Raw genomic sequence first — 16,725 nt, forward strand, 5'->3', positions numbered from 1 at the left:
GATTTTTGGCAGGTATGCAGGTACTTCATTTTGGGTTAATTGTAAATCCGATATGTAGAGGTTGAATAGCATTGCTGATGAGTTGAGTTGGGATCTTGCTGGTCAGGTCACCATTCTTTGATAATCTTAATTCTATGGTGGTACCTGAGTACATGGCCATGATAGCCTGCAGGAGGTATTTAGGGCATCCCTATGTGTCTAATTTGTGCCACAATTATTCTCTGTTGACTGAATTGAATGCTTGCGCAAGGTCGACGAAGGCTAGATGATTGCATGTTTTTCGTTTGAGTGTCTGTATTTTTAATAGGTGGAGGATGAACAGGTTTAGGGATGTGCCAACTCTTTTTATGAAACCAGTTTGTCTAGTTTGCCGCTTTCTTTAGCCCATGTGTTAAGGTGACGCAGGAGAAGTGATCTGAAGATTTTCCCTATGACCTCTAGCAGGGCTATCAGGGGATAGGTCTGTGGGTCTTTTCTGTTGCCTTTTTTGAAAATGGGATTAATGAGTGCCCTTTTCCATGATATTGGAATTCTACATGAAAGTTTGATCAGGTTGATTAGTTGTTAGATTAATTCTGCCCAAGGTTTATTGTGTTATTTGAGGATGGTTTTTGTGAGGCTGTCCGGGGTCTGGTGTCCAGGTCTGGTGCTCTGGATCGGTTTAAGTTCTTGATTGCTGTTAGGATGTCCTCAAAGGAGCATTCAAACTTCTGCAGCCCATTGGTGGATGCAGGGGAGGGGGTTATTGGTTCCTTGTGTGCTACTGTGGATAGCTCTGTGAAGTGGGTTATCTAGGCATCTTCTGAAACATTTGAGGCTTGAGTGGCTAACTGGAATCTGCCATCATTGTTGATTAATTCCAAGAGTCCTCTGTGGTTTTTGTTGTCTATACTGGCTAGTATTAATTTGCGTCATGTTGGGCTCTCGTTGCCTTTGTCACTTTTAGCCACTTTTTATATTACTGTTTTCTATTTTTCAGTTGCTGGTACATTTCAGGGTCTCTCTTTGACACAATTTGTCTTAGATCTTTCCGCAGTTTTTTTTCCTCCATGACTCTTGAGTCATTTAGGTGATGCGATTTGGGGGATCTTTTATTATTTAGTGGGAGGGTTTCTCTGTAGACCTCCAATCCATGTGTTTTCCGATGCATCCTTGTGATTATGAACAAGTCTGTTTAGTTTGTTGGTCATTTGAGGAATGTATTGAGCTTTTAACCATATTCTGTTGCATCCTTGTTGAGCTTGAATTTGGTGGTTGACTGTTTCCATCTGTCTTGTTTTAGGAATCGTGCAAGATATTTCAAGAAGGTCATGGTCGCTATTTGACATCTCAATTATTCAAAAATGTGATATGATTCATAGAAAGTTAAGGGAGGTAAAACATAGTCCATGCAGGCTGAGTCATGGCCGTTACTCCTTGTGTGTTCCCCTGGTATATCTCCCACTGTTTGCCCTTGAGCATGTGTAGGTATTGGATTGAGGTTTCAGCTATCCATTGCCAGGCTTTGTCAGAGAACATCTCATGGTGGATGATTGTGCCATGTTTATCTAAGAAGTGCAAGTTCAGATCGCCACATAATAATGTATGGGGATTTTCGGCATCAATTCTCGAACTGTCTAGGAAGTCCATTATATGTTCTATGAATTGCTCGTAGATCAGTTTGTCTACACTGTTGTAGATTACAAATGATCATTGAGGGATTTCTCTGCCTCTTATTTGTCACTTCTGAAGTAATAACAGCTGTGTGTAGGGCCTCAGATTCAAGTTTCCACTACAGAAAGACCAAAAGTTCTTCGTATGAGAGTTAGGAGGCCTGCAATAAATTCATTAGGAATCCAGATATTCCCATTTTCAACTTCACTCCCATTTCTGAGGATGAATTAGCCTCTATTATCACCAAACTTAAAGCCACCACTGTACAGGGGACCACTGTGCTTCCACTATTATCAAAGCCTGCCCTCCCTCACTGGTGCATGCCATATGCAAATTTGTCAACTCTTCACTTCTCAATGGCGTTGTCCTAGATGAGATGAAGCAAGCATGAGTCACACCCCTCTTAAAAAACCCTAACCTGGATCAGAATGTTCCTATCAACTACAGGCCAATATCCAACACCCCCTTTCTGTTAAAAATATTGGATCGGGTTGCATACTCTCAAATTGCTCAACACCTCAATTTGCACCCTATCCTCAACTCCTTTCAAACGGGTTTTAGACAAGGCTTCGGTACTGAGATCTCATTATTGGACCTTAAATCCCAACTCTTACAGAGATTGGACAACCAACAGATTTCACTTCTAATTTCTTTAGATCAATCTGCGGCTTTTGACCTGGTTGATCACTCCATCTTGGCTGACAGGCTCATGTCGGTAGCCAATTGCTCCCACGCCGCCACCAAATGGCTGCTCTATTTTCTTTCAAATAAAATTAGTAGGGTGTGTGCCAATGAGGCGAAGACACCTGCTATTCAGGTACTTTTTGGAGTTCCGCAAGGAGCCAGGCTATTACCTTGTATCTATAACATCTTTATGGTTCCCTACTTCGCTCATGTCGCTCAAGAGGGTAAACTCTTTTCTAACTATGCAGATGACACACAATATGTCATCCCTCTCACTGGTCAGCATGACCGGGATGAGAGTGAACTCAATCGCATATTCTCCATCATTGAACAGTGGATGATGCTAAATAACCTTGCACTCAACCGTGGTAAAACCAAACTCATGGTAGTTGGTTCCGAAGGACATCTTAGCTAAACTTGACCCAGCTTACAAGCACTTCCAGTTAGGGGAATTTCAAATCCCCCACCCTCCCTAAATGAAAAATCTTGGGAGTGATTCTAGACCATTCGCTTAATATGATGCCCTAAGTAGCCAGCACAGTGGCATCTGCCACCTACTATATTATATTGTTGGCTCACCTGGCTCAATTGTTTATTTCCAAACAGAATTCTGTGTCTATCACGCGAGCCATTATAGGAGCTAAACTAGATTAATGCTGCAGTCTGTTGGCAGGCTCCAGGAAATCTACCATTAACCGACTCCAGGTAGTTCAGAACGGAGCAGTTAGAGTTGTAGCTGGCCTCTCCTATCGGTCCCATGTTTCAGAAGCACGTCAAGCCCTGTACTGGCTCCCTGTGGAGGCTCATATCTGCTTTAGACTTTTGGTTATTGCCTTCAAATGCCTTATGGGAACGATGACCCCATACTTACAAAGGTACATAGGAAAAAAATCTTGCCTTGGAAATCTGCGCTCTAATAACTATAACCTTCTCCACCAGCCAAGGTCCAAAACCAAAAAAGCGCAATTGGGTGCCTTTGCCTTTGCGGCCCCTTCGCTCTGGAATGCCCTGCCCAACCACTTGAGAGGCTCCTCAGTGCTGAACAATTTCAAGAAAGGACTAAAAACCTTCCTTTTTAATTAGTACTCTCTTTTTGATACCCTTCTTGCTGTTACATCTTTTGTCCTAGGACAGCCTCTGCTCGTTTTTCGTCACCTCTATCTATTATCTGTGCCCTCACGCCCTTGGGTCTATGGCTGCGCACAACAAATGTAATAAAGTAAAGTAAAAGTAAACTGAACGGTCTACCAGTTGTCCGTTTTGTTGCTTCATTTAAGTAGCAGTCGTAACCGTCACATACTGGAATTTCTCTTAGCCAGGTTTGTATTTTGCCAGGAGTGAGGTACCAGGTTTACACAGATGACACAACCCTTGAGAGTTTCAGGATCCAATCAGTACATGGGCTCTCGTGTCGTGGCTCTAGAATGTGTTAGTTGGGGTTGGCATTAGCGTTTGAGCCATCCATGACCAGTCTTCCTGTATGGTTGTCGTGGAGTCTTTGTGCGTTGTTTGTGCTGGGGTCTATGCCTGTGTTGGTAGTTAAGATATTCTGACCGTTAGTGGTAAGTAGGAGGTCATCTTCGAGGACTTGTAGAAGTCTTTTGTTTTAGTTCTAGTTTGGGCCGATTTCCATTGATAGTCGTCACACCTTCGGTCTTCATGATGGGCAGTAGGTCTCTGTTGTGGCTGCTCTGTGTGATTGGAGATTGCAAAGCCAAGTGTTGGACGTCTTCTGCATGCTCTAGCAGTGCCTCCTTAAATAGGCTAGATTTTAGATGTAGTATCACAAAGTCTGCTTGTCTCTCATTCATAAATTGTAAAATTTGTATGTCTTCCGTAGTTATGTGTCTCAGATAGGGACTGTGATGAAAAAGTACAGATCTGCGATTTAAGATGAATCTTTTGTTCTCTTGAAAAATGCGTTCCACCACTATCAGGTTGGATTTGGGTATGTGTGGGCCGCTTTTGTATCTCAAGTTAAGTTCATGTTTGTCTAGACTGGAGTCATGTATGTTCCTTAAGGCAGGAGGCGTAAGTATGCCATTTTTAATTGTTTTCTTCTTTGGTCCTCCAAGGTTATGCAGTCATCTCTTTGTGAAAGGGGGCAGTGTGCTCCTTGTGACCTCAGTGCTTGCATCAGATCATTGATGGTTTCTTGCCAATGATGTACTGGGGGAGCAAGATTTGTTTTTCAACGATTTAGAGTCTCTCTGGTTGGCAGACTCTGACTTTGTCTGATCATTTAAAGCATTCACTAAGGCACTTAGGTCATCTTGGTCTATTGAGCATTATGAGATGGGGCTCATTGCTCTGCTGGTTTGGACAAGGATGACGTCTTGGTCAAATTCAGTGTTGGGCATCAGTGTAGCAGATGTAGGAGTGCTAGTGCTTTTTGTTTTGTTCCAATGTTTCTGTAGTGGTGGCATTTTTATGTTTCTTAGGAACGGTTGTCACACATTAGATCTTATGATTTTAGTGATTTTTTTTTTAGTTTTCTTTGTCTGTTGATGACTAGGGTCTTGGGGGTGTCCGATCTTTCTGTGTTGTGTTTGTTGAAGATCACAAAGTGGGTGTCTCTTGCTGTAGCATGTGTGGGGTAATTTCCAGGAAGAAGTGGGATTGTTGTTGGGTGTGCTAGTGGCATTTCAGGTATGTGGCTTGCCTTTTGAATTGAGGTATCACTGACTGGCATTGTTATTGATGACCCTTGAGGGTGATGTGATAGATACTGGTCCTTTTGAGAATGTGTATTTTTCCCTGTGTGGTTCAGGAAAGGTCACTGTAGTATGGGCAGGGCAATTGGCATAGGAGCCTTTGTTGTGTTTTGCGGATTCTGACGACACCCAACTCATTTTCAGGCTTCCTTCAGCCTCCTCCTCTCCTTCCCTCATCTCCGATTGTCTAATCGCCATTTAAAATTGGTGTGCCGTCAATGATCTATGTCTAAATGCCAAGAAGACTGAGATCCTCCTTATTGGTACACCATCTCCATCCTTTCCTCTCACTCTTTGGCTGGCCTCCCTTGGCCCTCCTCTCACCCACACTTGCGCGGCTAAGAACCTTGGGGTTATCTTTGACTCTACACTTTCCTTCTCCGTACACATCTCTGATGTCTCCAAAAAATCTAACTTTTTACTTCACCTCCTTAGAGGTACTCTACCTTTCCTCTCCTTCCCTCAAAAGCTCACTGTCTCCAAGCTCTGGTTCTTTTCAGACTGGATTACTGTAACAGCTCTTCCTAAATCTACCTTCCTCCACTCTCTGCCCTCTACAACTAATCCAGAACAGGACTGCGAGACTTGTGTTTGGCCTCAAGCCCTGGGATCGTATCTCTCCAGCCTTGAAATCCCTTCATTGGCTCCCAGTGGATGCAAGGATTACATTTAAAACCCTTTGCATTGTCCACAAGGCTTTCTGGGGCCTGGGTCCAATATACCTTCAACTATCCCTCCGTAAATACCTCCCCTCTCGAGCCCTTCGCTCCACTACTTCTATCTCCCTCAGGGTTAGTCGTTTTGCAAAAAAACGATCTGGGGGTAGATCCCTGTCTTCGGCTGGTGCCTCCCTTTGGAACAGCCGCCCGGCCACCTTGAAACTTGATGAACAACATCTTCAGTTCCGGAAACTTCTCAAGACCTTCCTCTTTGCCTCTGCCTTTGCCCCCCTTCTCCCCTGTTGATCTGTTTCTTCTCACGGCATTGTGCACCTGCCCACCCTCTGTTCTTTCGGGCCCAGGTATCTGCTCACCCTGCCAACCTCCTGCATTGCCTCCAGGCCACCATCTGCACTAGGGTTCTGTATCTGTACCCATACAGTCCCCCTCCCATGTTTCATCTGGACTTATCAGATATACCTTTCTGACTAACTTTCTCCTGCCACTTGCTGGCTGCACTACCATGGTTTAAAGCCCTTATTTATTATTTATTCTATTTAATATTTATTTATGTTTTCTCTCCTCTGCTTCGCAATTTACGCTCCCCCCAGCCCCCGCCTTGCACTTTTCCCCCATTTTCCTTTCCCATGCACTTGCGCTTTCTTAAATGTCACTGGGCCTAGTAAGATAGCTGTTTTTTCTGTTTTTTCTCTCCCTTGTTTCCCTCCCTTTTTGCTTGGTCGCGCTCTGAAACACTTGTGTACGAGAGCATATAAATAGAATATCATTTAATTTCATTTAATTCCTGAGGCCTGGGGGCATCAAACAAATGTATGATGGTCGACGCACATTCTTCTGTTCTTTTTCTCTTATCAGAGTTCAGGTTGCGCATCCATTCGGAGTTTTCTAGGAATGCCGCCATCAGTGTTGATTTTACAAATTCCTCTCATCTTGCAAGGTCACAGAGTCTGTTTTGCCACATGATTGAGATTTCGGCTTCTTTTTCTAGTCTTTCATGTACCTTATTTGTGAATGTTTCCAGCCTGATCTATTTGGTGTGTGCCATTGCAAGTAAAGTTGTTTGATCCTTCAGGGCATCAAGCAGTAATTCCTAAAGCTTGGTAAACAGGGTTAATGTGATAGTGAGAGCTGCCATCATGGTGTTCTGAAGGAAGGCCATTGCTTCGGGTGAGAAGGTCACCATTTGCTTCTGTTCTGCGTGGTCTTTCCTCATCATGTGAGCATTGTTGCGCAGCACTGGTTAGGCTAGTTTTGCTGGGGGTTATTGGACTTTGGTCGAAGGAGGTGAGGTTTTTGTTAACTAGGATAGAGAGGTTAGAAGTAGCACACCTCGAGGGCATTCTTTGAGATCTCGGCTTGGTTTGTGTTGAGGGATGATCCGAGATGGGTTCTGGTTGTGGTCGTGTTGGGGATCTAATGGGCTCTGCCTGCTCTGTGGGTTTGGGTGACTCTGTGCCTGAATTACAAATGGCAGGCGATTTATTAGAGTTTATGCTTAGTAAGGATTTATTGCTGTATGACACAATCTCCTCTGTTAGGATTTCCATGTCTCTTTTTAAAGAGTCAGCCAAAAATTTGTGGGGGTGTTGGTATCTTTGGTTGTGGCATTGGGTCAATTGTGATCACTGTTGGCAGGTTCAATTGCATCACCTATGTGTTTATCTCTTGCGTTTTTGAAAAGTCATTCAAGAGAAGTGCTTGTGAAGCTTTATTTGCTTTAGGATTCAGGTCATAGTGTGTCAGGGGCGACCTTGTCGCTTGATAGGATGGCTCTTCAGTTGGTGAGTGATCAAGTTTGTTTGGAAGGCAGGTTGCAAGATGTTCTGTGTCCTGAATAGGACCTTTGGAGTCCAGGAGTACAGGTCTGTGGGGGGGGGGCAATTGGTACTTGGGTGGCTCCAGAAGGTTTGTTGGTTGTTGGCACCTGATTTTACTGATCCTGATGGTTAGGAGATAATGGCACTATGTTGTTTGTTAGGGCGGGAAGGTTTGAATATGTAGCAGGTTTCTCTGGGCACAAATCATTCACAAATGGTTGGCTGGTTGCTGAGGAGGGCGACGCTTGGTGCGATGGCATTGGGACACTCTCCGTACTTAGAGTAAGAGGCTGGCATCGCGGTTGGGGGTCAGGCGCCGCATTGGTTGTTGGGTGAGGATGTGCCTTATTGAGACCAGCAGGCATGCAAGGGGGGACTGGTTGTTTTGGGCTTTAGGTGAGGAGGGAGTAGTATGTGGTGCGGGCAGTGTTAGTGGGATACTGTGAATGTCACATGATTGAGAGGAAATTTGGGGATATCAACTTTTGATCCTCCGCACCCTTTTTCTTCCAAGGTTTATTTTTAGTGTTGCATGGGTGTGAAAAGTAAACACAGACAAAAAGGTTCTTCTACTCCATGTAAAATATTCAAGATGGGCTTTTCATGCAAACTCATGCGCCACAAGAAAACTCACTGCAATTGATTGGTTGAACATTTCTCAAAATTCTATTTTGTGTTGTATTGAGAAATTCTAGCCCTTTATGACGACACGGGTTTCGGCATCTTCTTGTGCCTTTTTGAAATCAGGGCAATAGCTTAATTATTCAAGCAAACAAACTTAGTTACACAAATTCAAAAATGTATTAAAGACATCATTAATCGCTATAATGCAAAACAAATAATGAAACATGAAAAAAGTATATAAAAACAAATTAAAAATATTATAATGGTAAAAGAAGAGAAGTGGTTGGTTATGAAACAATATAAACAACACATATTGTGTAAATTGTCAAAAACGTGATATTTCGCAATATGTAATAAATCCACAGATATGAGGTAATGGGGGCCGGGAAGGATGATTAGGATTGTGGGAGAAATGGCACAGAAAGAGAAAATAGAAATGGTATGAACATAGTGTGACATTCGGTTTCCGCATCTGTGCCACAAAATGTTTCATTTCCCTATTTTTGGTTTCCTAATTTAAATATGTTGAACACATTTTCCGCAATTTAATAAATACCTTATGGCCCAACTAATCATATTGTTATAAAATTCCAAAACCTAAAACAGTGTACACAATACAATGGTGAGGCATTGCGTATATTAACGTCATTACAAAATCATTAAAGTGTATTTTAAAGGCTACCCATATTTGTGCCATTTGCCATTCACCCAAGTTCTAAGACCTATGGTGGAATGCCACCTCTTACCCTTATTTGTCACAAATGTCTACTCAGTCTTGTTTACAAATAGCGTGTCACAGGTTACATCCCTCCTATAACATAATAATACTAATTTTAAGTTAAAGTAAGCCATTTTTATAGTTAACTTAAATGTATATTATTCTTGTTGGTCGGAGAACTCTATTGCTCGCTCCTCAAAGCCGTCTCCCACTGTCTTCGACTCCGATGTATAAATGCCTTGCTTTCACAAGCGCATTAACATTTGCATTGCTCACGCGGCAAGGTTTAAATTGTAAACGGGAAAACCTCTGTTTCTGCCTCTCCTTGTGCATCTAATTGCTATTGGTTCGGCAAAGCAGTGGGTCCTTCATATTCTTTCGCGTCTTGCATCGGTTCTCCGTGGAGATGCTGACTTCTGTTGTCTATGTTTATAGACGTTGCCATGGTCACTAGTTTAGTCCTTCCTCTATCCTGTTTACTCGGCTCACGTAATACGTGGTAGTTTTCATCCCATAGTCGTTTTATCGTCAAAAAAATGTTGCTTAGACTATACGCAATATTATATTTGTATTATATTTGTCAGGGTTGAGTTCGTCAACAGTCAAAATTCATATGTCCATATTGAAATGTACCTAAGTTTTGATTTTATGTGCTGACCCAAGACACTTGTGAATACATTTTTCAATATAATATTATTTCTCAAGTCCCCTTTTAACATATGTACAATTATTGATATATTATTTTCTCAAATGCTGTTACAGGCAAAGATGACTTCTGCTATAAGGCACCAGTCATTTCTCTAATAGACTATTTTCAAGTACTCAGTTTCTTATGAGTTCAAGCACTTTCTCAAATGGGCATTTACTTGGATTCTGTCCATTTCCTATCCTATTTCCTAATGGTTGAAAATTCCCAACGTTCATCCAAATTATAATCTGATTTCCATCATGTTGTTAGAGTACCATGGGTATATAAGCATGTCCACTATTAAATGGGTGTACATCCTGTTTAAATCACAGGGGAAGTCTTAGATTAATTATACATTCTAATTTCCTCAAGCATGTGTATTGCATCTAGCCTATACATAATGCCAATTCTAACAAGTTCTTAGTGTTTTATTCTGTTCTCTAAAAGCGGGGAGAGAGGCTTTTCTCTGATGCCATTCCATTGTCTGAGTTGAGGCCTAGTTCACTTGATTTGAACCTACAAATCAATCGAGCTTCCTCTTGTCTTAGACATAGTTCTCTATTTCTACCCCTGCAACCTAGGGTGACCTTCTGTAGCCCTACAAATCTTATCTCCTTCTTTTCACACATTTGATGATTGTGTTGCCAGTGTTATGCCAGGGGTAGTGTTGCATCCTGGCTTCCAATCAAAGATAAATGTCAAGCGGCGCTTCGATCGAAGGTGAGCTAAGAGCATGATGAATATCAATGTCACTCAACAACTCGAGGATGGTTGGTGTGCAGCCAGAGGTTGTGTCGTCACAATGTCTTAATTTCTGACAAGTTATGGAGCCATTGATCAACATTAGGTTGGTGGGTCCCTGCACACATCACTTCGGAACCCTGTGGAACACTGAGGAACCCTTCCTGACACAATTTGCTGCATGCTATACGGAAAAGTCAGGTGTTTGAAGTGTTTCCTCCTCCTCTTCCTCGCGTTGTTAAAGGGGTATGCACTGGTTTACAGCACAACAGTCTGGGCAGGCAGCCGCACCCTAGAAAAGCACAAAGCTTTGTTGAAATAGTGAGGAACACTTCCCGACACACTTCGCGGCATGCTTCGCGACGAAGTCGGGTATTTGAAGTGTTTCCTCCTCCTCTTCCTCGCATTGTTAAAGGGGTATGCAATGGTTTACAGCACAACAGGCGCGGCAGCCAGCGGCACAGTAGAAAAGCACATAGAGTTGTGGAAACACTGAGGAACACTTCCCGACACACTTCGCCAATTAATTACACCATGACGCGTTAAAATACAGGGAGGCTAAAATATTATTTCATAATGATACATTCCAGGAATCAGCTAGTGGAAAAGACATTTGAGGACGACACAGACTTTGTGCCCCTTTTGCATTTCTTCTCTCACCAATTCAATACAATTAAAAAAAAATGATACATAAAATCAACAAGAGCACATTAAAATGATTGAGACATGCTTGGGACATAATTTGCAGGCCTAACCCTCCAGCTAACTGAACTTAAGTGCAAGAATCAGATGCAAGCGCACACATCTGTCTTATGTTAATTACAAAAGGAACTCATTTGATTACAGAAACAAGTCTTTTTATCTCAGAATACTGCTTACAAATAACACTTGCATGCAGAAGAAGTCATTATATCTCAGTATACTGCTTACAAATAACACTCACAGGCCCTATGCAACATGAACGTTGATCTTACTACATGATAGAAGTAGCTAGAAATCAAGGAATAGACACTTACCAAGCACTGCCATTTACACCTGGCCAAAACCTGGCAAACAGCAGGAAATAGTGCAAGTACCGAATAATATGATGTCAGTGCCTCACAAATCCCTACCTGTGCCTGCGAGAGCGTGTGTGTGTGTGTTTGTGTCTGTGTGCGTCCATGCGTGGGTGTTTGTGTGGTTATAAACAGGTCAAGTTATACTAAAGGATTGCATTCTGCAAACTTATGCCCAACTTTTAAAATACTCTAGGCATTTACAAAAAGACTGTTCCTATCCAAAGAAAGACAGTTTTGCTCACTTTTCAGGGGCTATAAGCTTCTACTCTGTGTTGCATATCCCGTTTAAATTTCTCAGCTGCTTTAGCAAGAGAGCAAGGGATGCCTACCTCAAAATAAACCCATCCAAGAATGAATTCATCCTCATCAGTCTGCCCACTTATCAACAATCGCTCAATGATGTGCCCCTAGAAGGATTGGATCCAAAACTCTCAGACTCAGCAAAATCCTTAGGCTTCACCATTTAGAGCAATCTGTTCTTCCAGAAACACATAACCAAGAAGGCCAAAATAGCCTGGCTCAGTATCTCTACCCTTTGAAAAATCAAACCCTTCATTCCTCTGCTTCCTGACCATAGTGCAGGCCTTTCTGGGCTCACACATCGATGGGGGAAATGCTCTCCTGACAGGGCTCACAGCTGCTCACTTGGCTCACCTAAATGCAGTCCATGCACATTTTATTACTGGAGCATAGAAATGTGACTGTATTACCTCCATCCTACACAAACTACATTGGCTCTCACTTCAAGCCAGGATGCTGTTCTGGTGGCACACACTCCTGGCGCAGAAAATCGACCAACTGGCTTGAATCACAAACCGTCTGCAAAGAGAGGACGGGCAAACAATCCTTCTCTTGGTATGCACCCACCCTCTGGAACTCAATACTGGTGTCGGCTCGGGAATGCCCCCACCATTCTCAAATTTTAGCAAATCTCATCATGGATCTTTCATCAACACCTGGCCAAGGATTAATTCCAATGGATGTACCTACTGAAGCACAGACCTCACAGTACTGCGCTACTGTTAAAAGATTCCAGCCCAGATGATGGCTACCCACACTATGTGCATAAAATAAATAAAATAAAATACTGTCCAAGGTAAATTCGTAAAATCCCCAATGGAGACCTATGAACTTAAAAAATGGGGATAAACATGACCATACCACCACATGTAATCCTGTGGTGCTCAGCTGGACGGAACCGGTCCTAATTACAAGGTTGACGGAATGGGTTTATCGGCACCGGTAATTGTGCCGGTGCCAGTAAACCCATTCCGCCCTATTACGAGGTTCCCTTGCAGGACCCGCTCAGAACATCTGGTCAGACCAGACGTCCTTTACAGGTCCCGCAAGGGGACCAAGGAGCTAATAACGGGCCCGTTATTAACGGGCCCGTTATTAGCTCCATCCGCATTCCCATTGAGCCCTATCGGGGCTCAAATGGGAATGGGGATTGGTTTTGTGAATGAGGAATTACTGGGTCCTCCAAGGTTGGAATGACCCGGTAATTCCTCATTCACAGAACCCGGACCCGGACACGATTTTGGAGGCAGCCATGGCACTATTAGCACCATGGCTACCTCCAAACTCGTAATGAGGCCTGGTAACTTTTGTGATATTTCAACAGAAATATTACAGGAATAGGTTCAAATTTGGAATGACCTTCAGTATATTGGGGTCATTACCAAACCTTTAAATATATTTGCGGACTCGAGACAAGTTGAATGCCAATTTTTACCATTTAGCATTGATTTAGATATGTTATTGGCATTTACCCTGTCACTGACATGCAGACCTTCCGAACAGAGAGCACAGTGAAGAATGCATCATCTCGCATTGGCGTGTACATACCAAAACCTTTATTTATAACTTCAAATATTGGGACTCTGCCCCTTTCTCCAAATTCATCAGCATGATTTACGAGGGCATCCTTCACAGTCTGATATCCTGAGAGCACAACCATTTTCTTCATTCCCCAGTGGATGCAGAAAATCGAGCCATATTTCTTGGATAACTGAAATGAGACACAGAAAATGGAAATTCTGGATAAGGCATAGTAAGTGGTTTTTCACATTTACCTAAATATGGATATTATAAAAAATGTCTGATTCCTAAATATTTATCTCGACCAAATAAGGAGATATGTCTACCATCCAAGACTCACAACCTCTGCTATGTATCCTCTAAGTAAAGATAGGGCCTCATCACGAGCTTGGTTGTAGCCCTTAAATGCCTCAGTAACGCTATTACCGCTGCATTTTAGGGCTGGCCCTTTTATGGGTCGAGCGAAAAATTTGGTGTTTTACCTCCTACTTTTTGCTGGAGGTAAAAATTCTGCTTCCCGCCTCTTTTGGGCACCATTAGCACAGCGCTAATTGCGCCACCACTAATTGCACCATGAAAACCCAATTGGCATGGGATGGGCAATAACCGCCCGACTGCTACTCGTGATCTGACGATAATAGCGCCAGACCAAGTAGCGGTAGCGTTATTTGTGCTGGCAGTATCCCTGCTGTAACCGCAGGGTTACCGCCTTCCTTGTGATGAGGCCCCTAGGTGTAAGACTTTGGTTGACACATATGCACAATGGCACTTCCTGTGATGTTTCTATTGGTCAACCACGACCTAGAAGCCAGGGAGGCAAAAGGAGTTTAAAGCAGCATTACATCAGAAGGCAACACCTGCCAAATGTAGCACTACGTTTGCATTTCACTTTGCCCAGTGTGTTAGTGAAAGAACCCTCATAAGGATATCAGGGGATCATTTGGTCCCTAGCACGTATGATTAATTCCGTTTTCCAAAATCTAGTGGTAAAACTTTACTGTGCAATGGCACTGTAATGTAATGTAACTTTGCTGTGTGCAGGGCGACTTTCGACATTTTGGAGTAATCTTGGTGCCTGACATTTTTATTTCAGGGGCATATTTCTGTAATCCAAACACAGATTACAAACAAAAAAACAGAAGCAATAAGATATCTGGCTAGATAAAATACAAAGGTTTCTTGACCAGGCCCGGCTCCAGGAATTTTCATCTGGGTGGGCCAAGGTTGTGACCAGGGGGGCCCACATTCCATTGGGTGTGGGTCTAGGAGAACCCTATTCAAAGTGCTGGCGTTGATCCAGATTTTGTAGATCTCTAAAAATAAATTTGCACACCTCCATAAAAAAGTACATAGCAAAAGAGAAGCAAGGAAAATCGTATTGCAACATCAATCTACCTGTCTTCCCTTCCCATCTGCTCTCCCCTTTCTGTTATATCTGATCCTCCTTCACCTTTCACCATCCAGACACGTGCCTTCAGATGCCCTAATCACTGTTCCCATTTACCTACCCTTTCACCTGTTCACACCAGCACCCAGCATGCATTTCCTGGCCTGGCTTAAGAGAATTCAGGGCGATGCCTCCTCCTCTTCCTCTGAGAGGGCTGAGCAGATGGCTACTCCCAGCGGGCCCCGAAGGGGATGCTTGTGCTTCCTCCATCCTGTTGTGAAAGATAGACCCCCCCACAATACTGAAGCAAGGAATAGGAGATTTTGTTTCCCACAAAATTACATTTTTTTCTAACTTTTTTTTATTTCATGAACAGAACATACCATGCCCAATCAATACAGGTAGTCCTGTTGATCTTAACAATATTTAGAGCACAACAACATATCCTCCAATAACATACACATGTATACAATTCTCCCTTCACCCACCCATTCCACAAATGCCCCCTCCTTTCCAACTGAACCCCTACATTAGTCCCATTCTGAATGTCTCCCATCAATGGTTCATGTCCAATATTACATTTGAAACACAAAATGTTATATTTTGTTGCATTTTCGCAGCACATTTTAATTGATTTGAGAGTGCAAGGCTGTTCTAGGGTTGTAAGGGCTGCATCAGGAGGCAGACAGTGCTGGTTGAGGGTATTCCAGCCTCCTGGTATCGCTCCTGGTGGAGTATGGCATGAAGGAGCGGGTCTTGCTCCTCTGTCATGCCCCTATACATCATTGTCTGGTACATACTGTCTACATCCTGGTTATGAAATGCAATTGTCCGAGATGACTCTTTGTTTGATGTGTTCACTGGTAATGAATGACACAATTTTGTTCAATAAATGTGGCCTGGATATTTTCAAAGTTAGATGTGTGTGTGTGTGTGTGTGTGTGTGTGTGTATCCTAATGCCTGTGCTGGCCATCTATTAAATCATGAGTGACGTTTTTTGGAATAGCTTGTAATGCAAACTGAATCCCTTCTAGGGGCACCTACTTTTAACAGGCAAGGCATAGTGAAATTAAAAAAATATGCTGAGGATCACACACTTTGGTTGAGTGGTAAACCATAATTTCAGCATAGCCTGAAATATAGATATTTGACCAAACATCTGCAGAGCTCAAGTTGGTACAAATATGTGTTGAAGTTTGGCTTCCAATAACTAAAATAATACTAAATTGTATACAGTTTACTTAAAAAATGCACCAGTCACATGATAAACCAACTTGACAATGTATTCATCATTGTAGAAACATGTTGATGAAAAGATTAAGATGGGCCATTTTGTTTTGAATCCTGAACTGCATAGAGCAGAATTCTCCTGTTTGCACTTTTTTGCAAAAGGGGCCATTCATTAATTTTAATTATTTTCACCAAGTACTGGAAAAGTAAAGATTAAAATAGGTGAAAATCGCTTTTGATCTTTACTTTACCACTACGTGTCTGGAAAAGTTTAAATCACCTCCACAATTAATGATTGTGGGAGCCATCCGCAATGGATTCCTTTTGACTCTGTCTGCTTTTACCACGTGTAAAAGTCGGCAGATCTCATAGGAATCCATTGGATTTCAGCCAATTTAAAAATACATGCTGCTGGAATGCCAATAGGATTTGGCAGGGGGGCCTTGTTAAGTCTGATCTGCTCTCCAACTTCGCTTGGCAAATCATACAAAATCCTGTAGCTCATACAAAGTGGATTTAAATGCATTTAGTGCCACTTCCTCCACTCTGCTTGACCTGGAAAAGAATCCCTTATGACTGTAGCTTTATTTTCCCCAGCCTGCATGGAAGCCTACAAGCTCCAGCATAGCAATGAATGAGAATTTACAAAAAATCTCTTGCAGACACAAAGTGAAATGAAATGCATGTCAAGGTTATTGTTTCACACAGCTTGTTCTGTATCCCCTTAATTACTAATCACCTAACAATCACACTTAAACAGCTTCTTAAAACCCTATATATTTAAGTGCCACAGCAATGATCACTGCCTTTTTACCTTTTCTCATTTCTAATTTATTTATTTATTGAATTTATTTCTAAAGCACAATGACAGTGGCCCGGGGGCATAAGAGCGCTGACATGACATACAAT

At 42.5% G+C, this 16,725-nt stretch overlaps 1 protein-coding gene across 3 annotated transcripts in view; it reads right to left on the minus strand.

The window, feature by feature from the left end:
* Positions 1–16,725, minus strand: part of LOC138453176 (cytochrome P450 2K6-like) — a 346,951-nt gene that overhangs the window by 289,196 nt on the left and 41,030 nt on the right. The window contains exons 2-3 of one of the 3 annotated variants that reach the window (XM_069605772.1): positions 14,707–14,856; positions 13,226–13,388 (exon numbers count right to left, since the gene is read on the minus strand). The exons of 1 other annotated variant lie outside the window; for it this stretch is intronic. In XM_069605772.1, the coding sequence (XP_069461873.1) occupies positions 13,226–13,346 (121 nt within the window). In that variant the 5' untranslated portion in view covers positions 13,347–13,388; positions 14,707–14,856. The remainder of the gene's footprint in view (positions 1–13,225; positions 13,389–14,706; positions 14,857–16,725) is intronic. One more of the 3 variants, XM_069605771.1, reaches the window with a different exon arrangement.

The sequence above is a fragment of the Ambystoma mexicanum genome, chromosome 4p (genome assembly GCF_040938575.1).
Source record: "Ambystoma mexicanum isolate Mex_15411 chromosome 4p, UKY_AmexF1_1, whole genome shotgun sequence".
NCBI lineage: Eukaryota > Metazoa > Chordata > Amphibia > Caudata > Ambystomatidae > Ambystoma > Ambystoma mexicanum.